Source organism: Ochotona curzoniae, unplaced genomic scaffold, assembly GCF_017591425.1.
Source record: "Ochotona curzoniae isolate NIBS_2020 unplaced genomic scaffold, NIBS_Ocur_1.0 contig_1071, whole genome shotgun sequence".
Lineage (NCBI taxonomy): Eukaryota > Metazoa > Chordata > Mammalia > Lagomorpha > Ochotonidae > Ochotona > Ochotona curzoniae.
The window spans coordinates 21,116,305-21,135,105 of NW_024464939.1; the positions used below are offsets into that span (position 1 = coordinate 21,116,305).

Here is an 18,801-nt window from a genome sequence, read left to right on the forward strand (position 1 = left end):
CTCCTAATTTGGTATATCAAAGCAGAGATTTCCTCTAGGCCTTCGCAAAAAAAAATCTCCGTTATGGGCCCGGCATGATGGCCTAGGGGCTAAAGTCCTTGCCTTGAATGTGCCAGGATCCCATATGGGCACTGGTTCTAATCCCAGCAGCTCCACTTCCCATCCAGTTCCCTACTCGTGGCCTGGGAAAGCAGTCGAGGGCAGCCCAAAGCCTTTGGACCCTGCACCTGCATGGGAGACCGGCAGGAAATTCCTGGCTCCTGGCTTCAGATCCGCATAGCACCGGCCATTGTAGTCACTTGGGGAGTGAATCATCAGATGGAAGATCTTCCTCTCTATCTCTCCTCCTTTCTATATATCTGACGTTTTAATAAAAATAAATATTTTTTTAAATCTCCATTAAAGATATTAGCTGACAATAAATCTAATCCTAAACACAATACAATAACCATATCAGAGACAATAGGGGACTCTGTAAGAGGAACCCATCTAAATGTAATAAAGCAATAATACAAAAAGCTTATAACATTTGGATGAATTGCACAGGAGCAAAAATAGGCCATATGTCAAGTTTATCTTGTTAAGAAAAAGGAGTTTATTAATTTTGTACATCTAACTTTTAAATGTAGCCCATTAACATAAAATATCACTTATAAACCATATATTTTCTTCTTTTTTATTCTTTCTACATTTCTTGCACAGTGATAAAATATTGCATTTATAATTTAAATAAATTTTTCTACATTTTAATGGCTCTACTATATACCACTTGGAGGAAACATTGCTTAATCCTTAATGTTTAAAAAGAGGAATAAGAATGAATAGGTATATAATACTTATCTGCCAATTTTTAAAATAAACAAACACTGTCAAAAACAAATAAATGACCATTTGTAGGGTTTTCGCTACAGTGCATTATAAAAACACTGTATTTCAGAAAACAAAGCTGACAAATACCTGTTCTTAGGGAGGTGTCCCACACTGAACAAATAAATAAGAGAATGTCAGTGACTGATGAAAACTGCAGTGAAAATGAATCGTGTGTGATGACGGGGCTGAGGGTGAAGGTGATGAGAGGCAGGCTCGGTGAGGTTTTCTCTGATGAAATGCTTAATCCAGGATTTGGATGGCATGATGTCAGAAAAAAAAAAAAAAACAGATCATGCAAAGACCCCAAGTCCTAAGCCTTCCCTTTTCAATTAGCTTTGTCTTGGCTCTTCATGAGACTTATCCCAGGAAACAATACTGAAAAGTAAAAATTCTCATGCAAAAAAAAAAGTCTGGAATGAGCCAAATAAATATTTTTAGTAGCAATGACATGTATCAACAGAAACAGCTTATATCCTATAATGTCCCAAAATTAATTTAGATTAAGTGTGTGTTGCTTCATGCTACATTTGACAGAGTTATCTTCATTGTTCTTACAGAAAGAATTTAAGGTGTTTCCCTAAGAAGTCTGAATATACATCATAAATCCTGGAAGGGAAAAAGATAAACTGAAAAAAGATGAAAACAAAATGGGAAAATTTTGAGGCTAACTCTTTACGATAATGCCCAATATTCTGGGTCTGATTACACTGTAAGTTTCACAACACTATTTGCCACAGGTGGGCAGGGAAACAAAGGGTGGCAGGAGAGGGTTAATGCTATTAAACTGCTACTTGTATAATACAAAACATTCACATGAATTTTGTGTATATTACAAAATTATAACTAATCTTCATAAAAAGTTGCTAATGCAGCTAAGATTTTGCTCTCTAGTATCCTTCAGTAGACAAGACCACATTTTTCTTGATGTGAGTCTTACATTGACTCTCACTAGAGTTTCTACCTCCGCTCCACAGTGTAACTCAAGGCAAGAAATCCTTCAAGAGCCATCCTTCTGCACGATGTTTATCCCGGGTAAGGCCAATTCATTTTCTTCAAAAAGGCTTTCACAATAACTTAAAAGTTAATATATAAGAGCCTCAAAAATTCTTCTGGAATATTATTTCCTAAACCTGAAGTATTGATAAACCTAGTAATGTTGTATTCCCAGCAATCTGTAGACTTTCAGAATGGAATGTTGCCTGTTATATACACAATTCTGTGTTTTGGCTGAATAGTGAATTCAGTGAAAGCTGGAACTTTCTGGAAACTATGGACATTCTCAGAACTTACACAGGGTACAATATTTGTCATCTGTATAAACCTAATGCTATTGCTTACCATATCATTAGAATATCACTAAGAATAAAGACACTATAGAACTGCTTGTTGCATATTTTCAGTCAGAACAGAATGTTCTGTGTTTAATAAACTATCACTGATGTAAATACCAAATTATTTTATATTAAGATGATTATTATACTTTTCAAAGTAGTAAACCCAAACTTGCTAGTATCATGACATGATGGGTTAAGCCAGAGCCTGTGACTTTTAATATCAGTCCCAAATTCTCTGCTTCCAATTCAGCTTCTTGCTAATGTACCTGGGAAGGCAGTGGAAGATACCCTAAGTGCTCGGGGCCCCTGGCGCCCAAGCGGGGGCAGGTCAGGATAAAGTTTCCACCTCCTTGCTTTGGACTGGCCCACCTCTGGCTGTTGTGGCCATTTTCTTTCTTTCTCTCCAATGCTCTGCCTTTCAAATAAATAAGTCTTTAGAAAATCAAAAAGGAAAAGGATAAAATGACCAAAACAATAGTAGGTTTTCTACAGAGAATGCTTAGAAGTAAAGGAAAACTGAATTAGAGATAATGTCTCAAAAACAAACAGCTACAACAAATCTGATAAATGAAGTTTATTTCATAAAAGTAGATATGGTGTGCCATGTGGAAACAAATCAAAACATTCTCAATGCAATATAGCTTGTCACTATGAATTTAGATCAATATGTTCCAACAGCGAAACAATAGCAGGAGTTATACACTCCTAAACCCTCCAGGCTATGCTTCAAAAAAGAACTTCTCTTTCTCTCACATTTTTGTAAAAAGGAACAACTTTTACTGTAAGATCTTCAATGTCTTTTATGTAGAATGCTTCCAGTAGCAAAGTAATCTTCTGTATATGTTACATAATCCAAGAACAAAGCAACAGTAACAGAAACTGCTTTATTCAATAAATATGCCTCTGGCCTTAACGGGTTTATGTAATTGATTCCATGGGAAGTATCTCAAAAACCAATGCCAAAGCATTCCTTATTTTTCAGCATTATAATAATGTAATATATTGATGAGTATGGCAATGAGCAGACACATAATCAGAAAACCAAGAAAGCTTTTCTAAAATCATTACAATATAATAGGTTAAAGTGCCCCAAATAGATTTTCATTTTCCAAACACACTAAAGTTTTTGAGAAAAAAAATGTTGTGTTGTACTTCTCAGTGTATGTATCAGCACCTCGTAGGTATGTGCCAGGGATGTAAACGAAGTTGCAAACATTACATACTAAAGAATGTAATAGCTATTGAAAAGATGACAAACTGAATGAATTTTCAACAAAGTAAAATCTCCCTTATGCTTCTGAGAGTATTCTCAAATTTGTAGTGGCAAATGATTAGTGATAGACCACACATACATTTCAGATATGAGAGATTGGTCCTGTATCATTTGTAAACGTATAAGACAGATAGACACTTGACTAGCAATTAAGTCAGAACTTTGGATACCAGCATCAGAAAAAAAAGTCCCAGGTTCCTGCTGACACACACTCTGAAACACAGCAGCTGATGGCTCAAGTAGCGGAATGCCTGAGACCTGAACTGCCTTCCTTTCAGCTTCAACCTGGCGCAGCCCAGAATGCTGTGGGCTTTCACAGAGTGAGCAACAATATGGGAACTCCTGTCTATGCATCTCCCTGGTCTTTTCTCAGCCTCTTTCTCTCTCTCTCTCTGTCATTCACTCTCATTGTCTTTCTTTCTCTCTGCCTATAAAAGGTAAATCACAATATTAAATGCATTTGAGAACTCATTTGTGAAAAAAGGATTGAATTTATTTTTAAATGCATTGAAAACTCATTTGTGAAAAGAGGATTGCATTTATTCATTTGAAAAAAAAAGATTACAGAAAGAGAAAGAAATATTCTATCTGATGAATCATTTCCCAAATGTCCACAATGGACAGGGTTGAGCCAGGCTAAAGACATGTAGCCTGGAACTCCATCTGGGTGTCCTGTAAGGATGGCAGGGGCCGAATAATTTGCATCTTCCGCTGTTTTCTGAGGCCCATTAGCAGGGAGCTGGATTGTAAGCAGGGTGGGAAGAACTCATCCAGCTGTCATCTGTATAGGATGCCAGCATTACACTGCAATCAGCGGCTGAACTCACTGAGCAACAACAGTGGCTCTCATGCTTGAAACAACCCAAGTAGAGCATGAGCTACACTTTCTAGGCATGAAGACATAAGCACTGACAAAGCCTGGCAAAATATTCTTTATTAAGCGATTTATATTCTAGTAAGAACAAACAGACTGTAAGCAGAAATCAAAAGAGTCAGTCCAACAGAATCATTTCAAATGAAGATAAGGAATATAAACTAAAACACAATTTTTCTACAGGGAAGAAAAGGAAAGTTGGTTTGTGTAAAATATTTCAATTAAGGATGAGGCAGGTGGCCTGTCTGAACCAGTAAGATATTCTGGACTGTTTTCCAGGCATATAAAATGTCTACAGATTTTTCCAAACTACATTTTCACTGTGGTGATGCAATAGCAGGACCTTCTCTGCCCCCCAAAAATCAGTCTCTCTTTCTCTCTCTCTCTCTGTCTCTCACTCTCTCTCTTTATTTTCTCTCTCTCTCTTTCTCTCTCTCTCTCTCTCTCTCTCTCTCTCTCTCTCTCTCTCACACACACACACACACACACACACACACACAGAGCTTGGATGAGTGGTCCCCTCCATTACACCATTGCCATGGTGTTTTCCCAAAACCATCAGAGCTAGAACTTAAAACAGTCAATCCGCTTTCTGAATTCCAGGATACCAGACCAAACTTCAAAAGCATCTATCCACCTGAGCTTGTCACTGCACCATTAATTTTAATAGAAAAGAGAGATGGCAGTATTTAATATAATGGAAGTCAAAATTAGCTGAACGTCTACCAAGTGTCAGGCACAAACCAGGTTTCTTGGCATTTTTATTTTCTCATTAAATCCTCCTTTTCTATTACTTTGCAAATCAAAACACTAATGTTTACAGAGATGAAATGACTTTCCAAAGCTTGAACAGTGATTCTTTTTCCTAAATAATTTCCAAAGAGTACCTGCCCCCATTCTATCTATAGCTATGTCATGTAATTATTTGCCTCTTAAATGCAAATGCACTTTTCAGAGGGAATTATGTATTATACTCTCTCCTGTGATATGGATTAATTTATAAGCTCCTTTCTTAAAGCAAATATTAAAATAGGAAAAAATGGCCAACAGCTGATTATGTACCTAAGTACACAATTAAAGTTATTTGCCACGTGTAAAGGTAAATTAAATGTATGGAGATACTTTCTTTAAGGTTAATGGGATAACTATTAAGAGGCTATTCACTTACTAATTGTATCTGAGGAGAGCACATGAATCACTATTTTGTTCACTTTAACAGACACCTACTGGCCCCTGTTCATAGCCCATCAATCCTTAACCAATAAAACATGAAACAAAACACTTGCTTCTCACCCTGTAGATTGAAGCTCTACATTCATAAAAAAGATATCAAAAAGCATAAAAACATGTACTTTTGCAGCATACCTATTCATTCATCTGAAAGGTGAAACAACAAATGAGAGATCTCTCTTTTTCTCTCTCTCCCTATCTCCTACTCTGACTTCCAAAATAAATAAATGCATCTTTATAAATAATTATTACAGAGCCCAACATGGAAGCCTAGTGGCTAAAGTCCTCAACTTGTATCAGCCAGGATCCCATATGGGCAGTGGTCAGTATCCTAGCTGCCCCACTTGCCACTCAGCTCCCTGCTTGAGGCCCGGAAAGCAGTTGAGGATGGCCCAAAGCTTTGGGACTCTGCACCTGTGTTGGAGACCCAGAAGAAGTCCTTTGCTCCTGACTTTAGATCGACTCAGGTTTGGCTGTTGCAGCCACTTAGGGAGTGAATTAGCAAACAGATCTTTCCTCTCTGTCTCTACTTCTCTTTGTAAATCTGACTCTCTAATAAAAAATTACTTTTTAAAAATAATAATTATTGGGAGAATCAAGATGGCGGAATAGGGTAGACGACATGTTTAAACGAACGGAAAAACATTAAATCAAGATGAAGCAGAAAGGACACATTCCAGGAAATAGGAGAGGACAGAGCAACAGCAGAGGGGTACCTGTAGACTGACAGACCCAGGAAAGCAGCAGACACAACAGTGTAGTTTTGCACTGACTGATACTCCAGCGGCATTCAGCTAACAGTGATCTGAACTCCACCAGCAGCCAGAACTCCACCAGCAACCAGGGTGGGAAGGGACTTTCACTGGGAGCTTGGGAGGTGAATCCAAAGAACCGTCCATCCTGCTGGTCCATTTGATTTGACCAGGAGCAGAGACAGAGCAGCAGATCCCAGATGGGCAGTGCGAGAACAGGGTGGATTTCAGAGCCCAGTCAGCCCCCTAAAGCCGAATTGGGCACCATTTTGCATAAGAAGGCAAAGGAAAGGGAAAGGATTGAGCATGTACTGAGCTGGGAGTGAACTCATTTCTGACTCAGTGAACTGCATCAACGAGGCATTCTACAGGTTCCACCCAAGACAGGTCTTGGTAGCCCTCAGATCTGACAGCCAGCAGATCAAGAACTCTAGTAGTGATACTTCAGGCACCATTTTATACACTGTGGCAAATGCTTTAGGACTGCAGGGTACAGCAGTGAACTGTGCATGTGCTGAGCTCATGAGAACTCACTAAGTTCAGTGGATTGCACTGGTCCTGCAGGAAAATAATACCGACTGTGGCATCATACAGGTCAAAATAGGTCCGTGTGGCACCCAGAACTAACGTCCAACAGGTTCTGGCAAGATCAGCACCACCAACAACCTAGCTATATAAGACCATGTGGCTATCTAATCCTGGGACCTGCTCCAACCAGAAGTGGGAGAAAGGTTGCAGAGACCACGGTGCAACCTCAGCATGGTATCACAGGAGTTGGAGCTTGGTGAACCAGGAGTTTGGGGCTACAGAATTCTTGGTGGAAATCTAACATAAGAACCCAGACCTAGAACTCCCTGGAAGGAGTGGCACAAGTGGCTGCAAGCAAAGAGTTGTGTACCAACTGCAATAAGTAAAATTGAACTGTCAACCTGTGGGTGACACAGCTTAGAAACCTGCCCCAAGAAGAAGACTCTGCTAACCAGAAATACAATGATCAAGAGCAAAAGAAGAGACAAAGGCACAATGAATATTACTGAAAACTCCCCTGCAAAGGAACAAAACCCTTTTCCAACCTCAGAGTTAACTGAGGAAGACATCGAGAAAATGGGGGACACAGAATTCAGAAAACTATTTTTAAAGCTTCTTATCAACAATGAGAAGCACATATAAGTGTTCAAAGAATTTAAGGAAGCAATAAAGTAAATCAAGGCTGATATATCAGAAATTAAGAACACAGTAGAGCAAATTAAAAGTACAATGGAGAGTCTCCAAAGTAGAAAGAAGTAAGCTGAAGAAAAAATCTCAGAATTGGCAGATATTTCCTGTCAGCAGGGAGAAGCGAACAAAAAGCTGGAAGCAGAGTTAGGTCAAGCCAAAAAAAGTATTCAAGAATAGAAAGACACTATTAAGAGGCCAAATATAAGAGTTCTGGGAGTCCCAGAAGGTGCAAAAAAAGAAATTCGTTTTACAAATATATTTAATGAAATAATAAAGGAAAATTTCCCTGATCTAGAGAAAGAATTGGGAAACAAGATCCAGGAGGGGCACAGAACTCCCAACAGGCTTGATCAAAAGAGATCTCCACCAACACACATGATCATCAAGCTCTCTTCAATTGAACATAAGGAAAAGATCCTTAAATGTGCACGTGAAAAAAATCAATTGAAATATAAAGGAATGCCAATTAAACTCACAGGAGATCTCTCACAGGAAATCTCTCACAGGAAACTCCACAGGCAAGAAGAGAATGGAGTGACATATTCCAGATTCTAAAAGAAAAAAATTGCTGGCCTAGGATAACATATCCAACAAAGTTTTCTTTTGTCCAAAGATGGACTTATAATGAAACTGTTTACTACATCTTGACCAATAGGATGCTGGACTCTCTGCCTTTGTCCATGCCCGCAATGATGGACATATGACTGTGTATGAAGAATGAAACTTCAGTAATGATATAGAGGAACTAGGCAGGGGTCGGGGGGAGAATGGGGCTGGGATAAGGGAAATACCAGGAGCCTGTGGAACTGTATCATTAAATGATAATAATAATAAAATGTAAAAAAATAAAATAATTATTATTGCAGATATCTTTGCATGTCAGTTTATGTGTTCAATATGTAAATACATGTGGTACTTAGCTGGATGTGTTAAGAATATGAAAACATGTTCAGGCTCCCTAGCCATCAGAAAGATACAAATGAAAACCATACTGAGGTTCCACCTAAGTCCAGTAAGGTTGGCCTACATTCAGAAATCTACTAACAACACCTGCTGGCATGGGCGTGGGGAGAAACGCACCCTCCTTTACTGTTGCTGGGAGTGTAGGCTAGTACAATCACTGTGGAAGTCAGTATGAAGGGTGCTAAGAGAACTGAAAATAAACCTGCCATATGACCCAGCTATCCCAAATCTGGGAATATATCCAAAGAAAGAAAATCTCCATATGAGAAAGGGATCTGTAATCCTATATTTACAACAACACAATCTACAATAGCAAAGACATGGAAACAACCTAAATGCCCATCTAAAGAAGAATAAAAGATAAAGAGTTAAACAAACGGTGGTACATCTACTCCATGGAATACTACATAGCTATTTAGAACAAAATTCTATGATTTGGAACTAAAGGGTCCCAACTAGAGACTATTATGCTCAACGAAATAAGTCAATCCCAAAAGGAAAAACAGCATATGTTACCTCTGATATAAGGCAAACTTCATGCAAAATACAAGATCAACAGCCCTTTCAATACTCTTTCTGCTGCAACCATGTGTTTTAACATTTTTAAGCATCATTTCTTCAAAACTCTTCTTTCCCCTTAAATTCTTCAGTGACTCATAAATCGTGCAGTAGCATCATTTTTTTCCAAGTAGATTTGTTTTTTTCTTTTTCATTTCTTCATCAACACACTGGTTTTTCAGTAGCATGGTACTGAACTACATGGTGTTCTAGATTTTTAAAGTTTATTCCTGTTGTTGATTTTATTTTGTGGCTTTTCACTTAAGGGAATGCATAGTAATTGTGTAGTAGAGACTTTAATATCCAAATGTGAAGATATAATGCAGTATGCATCTTTACTTCCAGACCAAAGATGGACTCCCATTGAAACTGTTACATATATCTTGACAATAGAATGCTGGATCGTCTGCCATTATCTGTACCCATAGTGTCAGGATATACTTAAATAGCAGAGTGACTGACTTATGACTGCTTATGAAGGATTATACTATTGCAGTAATATGGGGGAACTCAGTTGCAGGGAGGGAATTTCGTGAGGGGGTGAAGGAAATCTCAAAGCCTATGGAATTGTATCATAAATTTCAAATAAAACAGAAAACAAAAAGTAATATATGGGCAAATAAGACTCAGTGGTCAGAATTCCCATACAGAACTGTTCAATCTCAGAATCCCAGGACTTTGCTTCTAGTCCAGCTTCCTGTTAGTGAAAATCCCGAGAAACAGCAGACGGTGACTAAAGGGCTTGCGTTCTCACGTCTGTGGGAGAGCCAGACTGAGCTGTAAACTCCTGGTTTCAGCATGTCCCAGCCCGGGCAGATTTGAGAATCCAGAGAGTGAGCCCGTGAATGGAGGATTGCATGCTCTTGAGTTTTCTCCTTTCTCTCTCTCTCTCTCTCACACACACACACACACACATAGTCATCATCTCTCTCTTCCCTCACTTCCTCCTCTCTTCCTGCTTAATAAAATAAAAGAAACAAAATCCATGCGTAAACAGTAATCTAGATATTCTTCTCTCCCCAGACATTTAGAGGGTTCACCACTCTGGATCATTTCATATAATGTCCAATTTATGCCCTACAAAAAATTTTCATATGTGAAAATATTTTATGAAACACATTTGTAGAAATAAAATTGTTTCATTAGTTATTTTTTAACTGTAGTGAAATTTTTACATCTTTCTACATCTATTTTTTTTAAGCATTAAGATAAATTGAGGGCCCAGCGTGGTAGCCTAGCAGCTAAAGTCCTCACCTTAAACACGCCAGGACCCAATAACGGTGCTGGTTCTAAACCCGACAGCCCTGTTTCCCATCCAGCTCCCTGCTTGTGGTCTGGTAACGCAGCTGAGGACAGCCCAAAGCCTTGGAACTCTGTACTGGTGTTAGAGACCCGAAACAGGCTCCTTGCTCCTGACTTTGGATTGGTCAGCTCTGGTTATTGCAGCTGCTTGGGGAATGAATCAACACACAGAAGGTATTCCTCTCTGTTTCTCCTCCTCTCTGAATATATGACTTTCCAATAAAAATTAAATAAATTTTTAAAAAAAAGATAAATTGGGGTGGGGGAATTCTACCTCTGGTCATAAAGGAGGAACTCATACCTTTCCTCAACTCCACTGTTCTACACAGCCATATAATGTAGCCAAGATGGACGGAGTTTGTTTGTTCGTTTGTTTGCTTAGTTATTTATTTATATCAAGAGATCTTTCATGTACTTCACAGATACAGTTTTAGGAAAATAAGGATAATTTCCATGCTCCATTTGCTTCCTTTCTTATTTTTGTATTAATGTGGGCAATGGCATACTTTCAACTTCTATTGTAATCACAAGAAGTGTTTGTTTTCAGACATACACAAGTGTCTCAACTGCATAAAAGTGGGTTTACGGTGGCTGTAAGCCTGACAGGTCCCTCCTGATAATATGTGTTTCCCATCAGTTACACCAATGCAGATCACAGGAGTTGACATATTCTGAGCTGAACAGTTACACTGACAAAATGGCTTCATTCCGTTTAGACCGAGTCAGAGCACACCAGCAGCAATGTGGCTCGTTTGCCACTTCCTCGGTGCACAAAGTCAACAGTGACTTGCTGGGGGCCCCCATCATTGTGCTGCTTAGGGCTTTGGGAAACCACACTCCCCAGAGAGAGACGAGACCTGAATCGAGACATGTGACTGCCCTGTACATCCTTCCAATCAACAATGCTTAAATAACTGTCCTATTTGATGGGAATGGGAGAACTCAACATGGTATGCTCCTTTATGTGAAAAAGAAGAAATTTATTATGATTTTCCACATCATACACTCTGTCTAGAATTTAGTAGAATTGCTTACACTATAGGCAAAATGGGTTACTTTAACCCAAAATAACAGCTACATGCCAGACAACTTTTAGTTTCAGATTTTCGGACAACTTCAACTGTCAACTGGCTGGCCTCAGGGTTTGACAGAAGGCCTCTACAAGTACCTTGTTTGTACCTTGCACTTTGCCTAGGTAGAATATTCTGCCTTGCTGGGAGCTAAACGCTTCTATACCTTGCCAGTTAAATCAGGAATGACACGTGGAAATTAAATTAGGTCTATAGTTCCCCAATACTGTGGCCACTTGTTAGAGATCGATGTCTAGGCCTGCTTGCCTGACTTAAATGAACTCACAACATTAGAATGATTACGGCTTACAACAGTGTCAGATTTTTGTGGGATATAAGCCATTTTTACCTTATATCTTCATAATTCTTTATTAAAAACCTAAGTAGTCATCATTACCCATGATGCATGACTTTGCAATACTTCAAAGCATCCTAAATCACATTTAAAGGTAATATAAACCTATGCTTATAAGTTGCCTGGAAAGAAAATTAACTTCAATCCAGAGTCATTTTGGAATATCGTAGTGCATGCAACACTTTCGAAACATATCAAATGATAAAAAATATATATATACCAGAAATAAACTAATAAACTAATCAGCCAAACTAAGGAAATAAACTCCACAATTAAAAAATGGGAACCTGGGGGTTCACAGTACCAGTTATGCGTTCTCTTTGTTATTGTTCTAAATAACATTCCTGTGTTCTTTTTTAAGGTGCCTCGCTCCAACAACTTCACTTAAAACACACCTTACAACTTACAAAGTTCACAAAGGAAACACTCTGATACTGTGATTTTCAGAATGAAAGGATGACCATATTAGCAACTCCTGTGACTCAATACAGCAAATCACAGCCAAGCATAGAGACAGGGCTTAGAATTGCCTATTTCAAATTGTGATCGGTGAACTGACGTTTCCCTTGCACGACTGCTGCTTGAAATATGGCCCCGGAATGAAAACAATAGTAATAATTTTTGCTGCACTTACATAAATTCAGACTCCTAGGACCACCACCCCCTTCCACACACACACACCCTGACCTCTTGAATCAGTTCTTAGGAAAACCACTGAGTAAATCCCTGAAGTCCTAACACTCACAAGTAGTGATGTCTGCACTGGTTTTCCAGCATGATCCAGTATGTGAGAAGCTAGTGAGATTTTTTTTCCAGTTTTAGGACAAGTGTATAATTCTTGTCCAAAGGTCAAGGGGCAGATGTCTGCACTGGAGTGAGGACACCTGCATCCTGTCTCAGAGTGTCAGAGTTCAAGTCCCATCTCCTGCTCTTAATTCTAACTTCCCAGAGATGCAGACCCTCGGAGCAGCCGGTGGTAGAGAACTGGACTGAATTCACAGCTCCAGGCTTTGGTCTTAGCCCTAGTTAAGCCCCAGCTGTTGTGAGCGTTTGGGGAGTGAGTCAGCAGAGTGATGTCTGTCTGTCTTTGAAACAGACAAATTAAAAACGAAAGCTAAATTCTATCATAATTTTTTTTTTTTTGCAGAAAGATCTGTGTACCATCCTGCTTTTAGAACCTAATTTACCCATTATTTCTCTTACATTGCAAAGTTGGGCTCATGAACCTTTAACTACTCATTACTACAACCAAAGCTCAAGCGGATTGCTTAGGAGATATTCAGCAAATTACAAACTATAAAATATGGTCGACAGTGTTTGCGTGTGTGTGAGAGAGAGAGCTAAAGTTTACATGAGATAATTTGCCATCCATCACTGAAAACTTTTCAGTGCAGAAGTAACTGGTGAGCATCAAGAGAGAAGGGAGGGGCAGGTGAGAATGATCAAGTTGGGTTTATTCCCCAATTAGCAGAAATCTGCATATATTCCAAATTCTCTTATCACTTGAAAAGAATCTTGAGAATTTTTTAAACAAGTTAGCAAATAAACGACAATTGGCACTATTAAAAACAATTCATCTATTGCTTGGTACCTGGGTTTTACATTCCAGCACAGCTGTCAACAAATACACACTCCAAGTGTATTTATTGTAATTGTTTAGATACCATGAATACATTGTTTCACAGAGAAGTATGATCTGTCTGCCCTCATACACAACTATAGTAGTAATAAGGGAATAAGGAAGAGTATGATCAAAGAATTGGGGTAGCTACAACAACTCAATTTTACTCTTCTAGGGAGTTTCTTCACTAACACTCTTGAAGAAACAAGGTTAAAGTCCATTAGGACTTTGCTACAGAGAACAATGATCTCTTTCAAGACAGTGGCTGAAATTGTGCAGAAAATAAAAGCACGGTATCGTGCAAACCTTGGTTGCTTGTAGACCCTCCTCCCTAGATAGCCACACCCTTATTCTTGCATCCCTTTTGTGCAGAGGCACTACTTCCCATTAGTACTAATTTTCTCTCTGCAGAGCTCTTCCGCTTCCTTTCGGACTCAGGGAACCTGCCCCATCATCCGCGATCTCCAATCCATTCCACTCCTCTTGCTGCAGTTCCGAATTTTCCTCACTGGGGGATTTGCAATCTCACCCCACCTCCCCCTCCGCCAGAGAACGATTACACCTGTTCTGGGGGCGGGATACCCCGTCCCTCCCACGGTCTTTCGCAGCTGCTTTGTAGGCAACGGGATTGAAGGTCCCAACAGAGAGAAGGGATCCTGGGCGCTCCAACCAGCCGGCCACTGCCCTCACCCGCCCCGCATGCCCCGCCTCTGCCCAGCGCTCATGCAACTGGCAGGGTGCTTTGCAGGTGCGGGTTTCTACCCTCTGCTCTTAATTTCCCTTGTTCTCCCTCTTTTTTTTTTCCCTCCTGTATTTTTGTCATCAGTCCTTTCTTGCAGAGTCGTGAAAACAGGTCCGAAACACCTATGTCTTCCCCTAAAACACCAGTGTACTCTTCGGGAACCCTTCTTCCTCGAACGCAAGTAGAGTCTGCCACACAAATATATCTCCTTTCACCCAGAGGTGACTGCCAGCCCCCCAAGCAGCTAGTTTCATTCAACACACCAGAGCCTATAAATCCACCCTTCCTCACTGATTCAGCTTGCCTCCGGTTTGCCATAGTCCTTCCTGTAGCTAAGAACCTCCTCTCCCTTTTCGGGTTCTATTACTACTCATATTTTAAAAAATAAATAAATAAAAATCCAACACGAAAGCTGGCGTGGATTTCAAGAAAAGGGTGAGAGTGGATAAAATAGTTTCACTGCGCGCACCCGTGTGCATCACCTGTCGCAGCCTCTCTGGGTGATGGACACGAGGCTGTGAAGTGCAGGACAGCGATTCAAACTTCCCCTGCCAGACTGAGCTCACCTGTCCGCATCCAGGTGACTGGCGAAGCGCCCGCCTCGCCGAGTTCCAGGACACCTGGCGCTGACAGGACGGTGCCAAGGAACTGGGCCCCCGGGACGCCTTCTCCCGCGCGCGTGTTTTTTGGGGGGGTTGGTTTTTGTTTTTGTTTTTTTCCTCCGCGCTCCATCCTTTGGGAGTGATTTTGGTTTTGTTTCTGCACCCTTTCCCCCAGAGAAACCTGACCGTTTTCTTCCACAGCACCTTACCTCAAACAGGGGACCGATCTTGTTCTTCTCCAGGTAAGCCTGGATCCGCGTTTGCTGGTGAGACGCCATGGAGGAGATAGATGGGGCCGCCTAGAGAGTGCGGGAAGCTCGCGCCGCCGTGCGCCTCGGTGGGGCACAGCCCTCCCGGCCCGGGGCTCCGAGCCTCGGCTTCCCAGAGCGCCGCTGCTTCGGCCGGGCGGGCGAGCGTGGGCGGCAGCCCGAGGAGCCGCGAGCTCTCGGAGCTCTGAGGGAAGGATACCCGAGCGGCTTGCTGCCAACTCACACAACTCCGAAGCAATGGGAGAACTCCTGAATCGCCTTCTCTGCCTGGCTCCCACCCTCCCGGCTCTCTCCGCCGCGCCGGCTGCAGCGGGGAAATTGAAAGGTCTACGCTCCGGCTTTCCTCTGGGCGGCAGCAGCAGGAATCAGGGGGCGGGCGGCCAGGCACCGAGGTGCTGCAGCTCCGAGAGCCGCGCCGGGGGGCGCACGCGGCCCGGCAGCGACGGCGGGGCTCGAACGCGCGGGAGTGTGGGAGCGAGCGCGCCGCGCCCACGGCGGTGGGGAGTGTCCCTCCCCGAGGTTCCTGCAGTGAACTGCCCGAGCTGCTTCTGCCTGAAGCTGAGCTCGCCCTACCACACGCTTCCTAGCGACAGCGCCGCTCCAAAAGCCAATGGTGACGGTGCTTCTTTCAAAGTGCACATAAATCTGATGCTTGTTGGCTACTCCTTGGCAGCTACAAATGCAGTTCGGAAGGGGATCTAACCCCACCTCCCCTCGTGAGCCGATGCTGGACACCTTTTGCTCGACCTAGGACACTAGCTCAGGTCTGGGAAGACCAGAGTCGGGACAAAGTGGGCGGATCTAAAGGTGTAAACCTCGGCTATGAGATTGACCAACCTTTTTAAATTCTGGCTTGTCCTGGAGAGCAAGGAGTTGAGTGAATAGAGACAGAAAACCAGCTGAAAATTTCCCAAATTCACGCAGGCCAGGGCTGAGGGAGTAACCCTTTGGGATTTGAGAGGGAGGGGAGGGGAGATAGAAAGGAGCCAGCCAGCCCATCCCTTGTAGGTTTGCCTTCTTAATTCATGCCTTGGACATCAGTAGGGTGCACTAGCCTGGTGCAAAGGGTCACCTGTAGATGCTTCCAGAGCTCCTGCAGTTTAGCCAGTTCTTTTCTGATTTTAGGCAACTGGAAGGAAATACACAGACAGCTCAAATTTCTAAACAGAGCTAGTGACAAGGTGAGTAGGCACCCAGGGCCCAAAAACAATATCCAGAGTCCCAGTCCTGATGCCCTGCCGAAAGCAAAAGAAGTATGGATCATAAAAATTAGCATTTGGAACGATGGGGCTACTTTTCCTTTAAGTGCACTCCATCCTTGTGGGCGTTCTGTTTCCTCCGCTGTAATCTGTACTTCCCAAACGGGAATATAGCAGAAAAGCCCTTCCACTTAATAATCAGATATGAAAAATTGCCAGAGCAATGAGAAGTTTAAAGTTCACCGACAGCCTGAAATGGGCATGATTTGGGATGGGTAAGTGGCCAAGCTCTATCTTTTCAATCAAATGCAAAGTGACCTGTCTGTGGAAAGTTAAGTTGACCATGTGAGGTGCCTGGGTCTACCAAGTGTTTTCCATTGTTGTTCAAAGGTATTTAAGTATTGTTCAAATATATTTAGCAGAAATTAAGTATACAGGATGAAAATCAACATTTCTACTGCCATAAATGATGGTGTAGAGCCGCCCTAAGAAAAACATTTTGGTTTAGGTAAAAAGCCCAGTGCTTTCATTTCAAGTTGTACAGGAAAATCAGGATGGTTTACAGAAAACAGATGTTTTCCTCCTCCAGCCATAAAGAGGATGCTTTTTAAAAAGTCATTAATTTTTATTGTAAAGGCAGATCAGATTGACTAATGGAAGGAAAACAGAGAGAAAGCTGTTTGTTCACTCCCCAAGTGACTGAAACCACTGGGCCGATCTGAAACCAGAAACCAGGAGCTTCCTTCAGGTCTCCCATGCAAGTGCAGGGTGCCAAGGGCTTGGGCCATCCTATACTGTTTTCGTAGGCTGTAAGCAGGAAGCTGCATGGGAACTGAAGCAGCTGGGCGCGAACCAGCACCCCTATGTGATTCTAGTGGTTGCAAGGTGATGATTTAGCCATTGAGCCATTACTCTGGCAGAGGATGCTTTGTAAAGAGTGTTAATTAACATTAAAATTATAAATGATTTGAGCAACCTACCCAATATATTATTGGCAGGGTATAATTGGTTAGTTTCTTAGGGGAGGGTTACTTGGTTTTGATTCAGGTGTTTCTAGCTCTGGAGTTGAAGCAACCTGAAAATTAGAGATGACAATTTGAGCATAGGGCTAGGTTCATTGACCTGGCACATAGTAGGACCTGTTAAACAGCAGTTACATGAATGAACTGGAATTAAGTAGATCAATTCAATGCTGTCTTGTTCTTTCAGGTTAACCTCTGGCTTATGATACTTATACTCTGCTTTTTTTTTAATTTTGTTAATTGCATGCAGACAGTGGTTCCCTTTCACACTACAAGCCCTCTAATACTGTGAAATAATGGCTTAGTATGGTTGGTTTTTATACTTTACATATTGCAACATACAGTTTCATATAATTGGTTCTGTCTCAACAAAGCTGATAGTGAGATCCTATTCTATTGCTATACATTTTAAGAATTGCATTATTCAGCTTCTTTTAAGATTATCTAAAAAGTAACTATTGTGTTAGATTGGCTTGAATAACTTTTTCACATGTGACATGGTGGCCTTATGATCCTTGCTTCGGTTATCGGCTCGGGTACATGAAAAGGCCTTCTTCAATGAGACCGTTTTGACCTCATTGTGCTCCAGAAGTGCCTGTCAGCATAATTTACAAGTATACAGAATGCAATTTATAGAATGTACTAAGGCTCTTGTCTAAGTCCATTTGCAAGATGCTTTGCACACTCCTTAAACAAATGATTTTTGCTGAGAGATGGAGAGCAATGGTGAAATCTAGTTGACCCAATTAGGGCATATTAACAAGGTAGTTACTCAAATTAACTAAATATTGAAATCATCAAGCAGAGAGATTGTATTTTTTGAATTTAGATTACTAGTTTTGAAGCACACTTATCCCTTCCTGAATCCTTTTCACCTTATATCTTTGAAACAAGCAGGGACAAATATTTTACCCAAGAACCTGGAGCAGGAGTCATCTGGTCTTTAGATGGGAGTGGCACAGCTGCCTACAATTCTGCCTAAAGGCCTCTCACAGACAATGTGGATATATCATTCCTATGCATTAACTACTGCTGCAAGCACTTCATAAACTGCACCACCTAATTCAGTGCCAGAGTAAAGCGATGAAGCTGTTAACCTTATTAGCTTTATTTGTTTGTTTGTTTCAGATAAGGAAATTGAGGCATTCAGCAGATTAATAAGACACTCAAGGTTAGGGCTAGCAAATAAAATCCATATCGGAAAACTGCTCGTGTTTTAAACATTCAAACTCCTGACTACCTATGTTCTAGTGGTGTCACCTTCCTTTGTTTTGAATTGATTTTGACCAACAGGTGTGTTAATAGCTCATTTGACTTCCATAGTACATAGGAGACAAAAGGATGTGTTTCATCTTTTCATGTTGGGATACTCACAAGCATTCTTTATCTAAAATTGTTTGTGGCAATAGCATTTTATAACATGTTTGTTTGCATCTCAAGTAACTGACTATGTTAGATACATTGAAATTGTCAATAAACTCAATCAACCCTGATCTGCTTTTTGCTTATAATTTCCAAAATGATATTATCTTGATGTTTCACTCTAT

At 41.1% G+C, this 18,801-nt stretch overlaps 1 protein-coding gene across 1 annotated transcript in view; it reads right to left on the reverse strand.

Annotated features, from left to right (window-relative positions):
* The window catches only part of CUNH8orf34 (chromosome unknown C8orf34 homolog), a 211,051-nt gene extending 195,956 nt beyond the window's left edge, over nt 1-15,095 (reverse strand). The window contains exon 1 of the mRNA XM_040994610.1: nt 14,974-15,095. Within this exon, the coding sequence (XP_040850544.1) occupies nt 14,974-15,042 (69 nt within the window). The 5' untranslated portion in view covers nt 15,043-15,095. The remainder of the gene's footprint in view (nt 1-14,973) is intronic.
* Between the last annotated feature and the right edge of the window lie 3,706 nt (nt 15,096-18,801).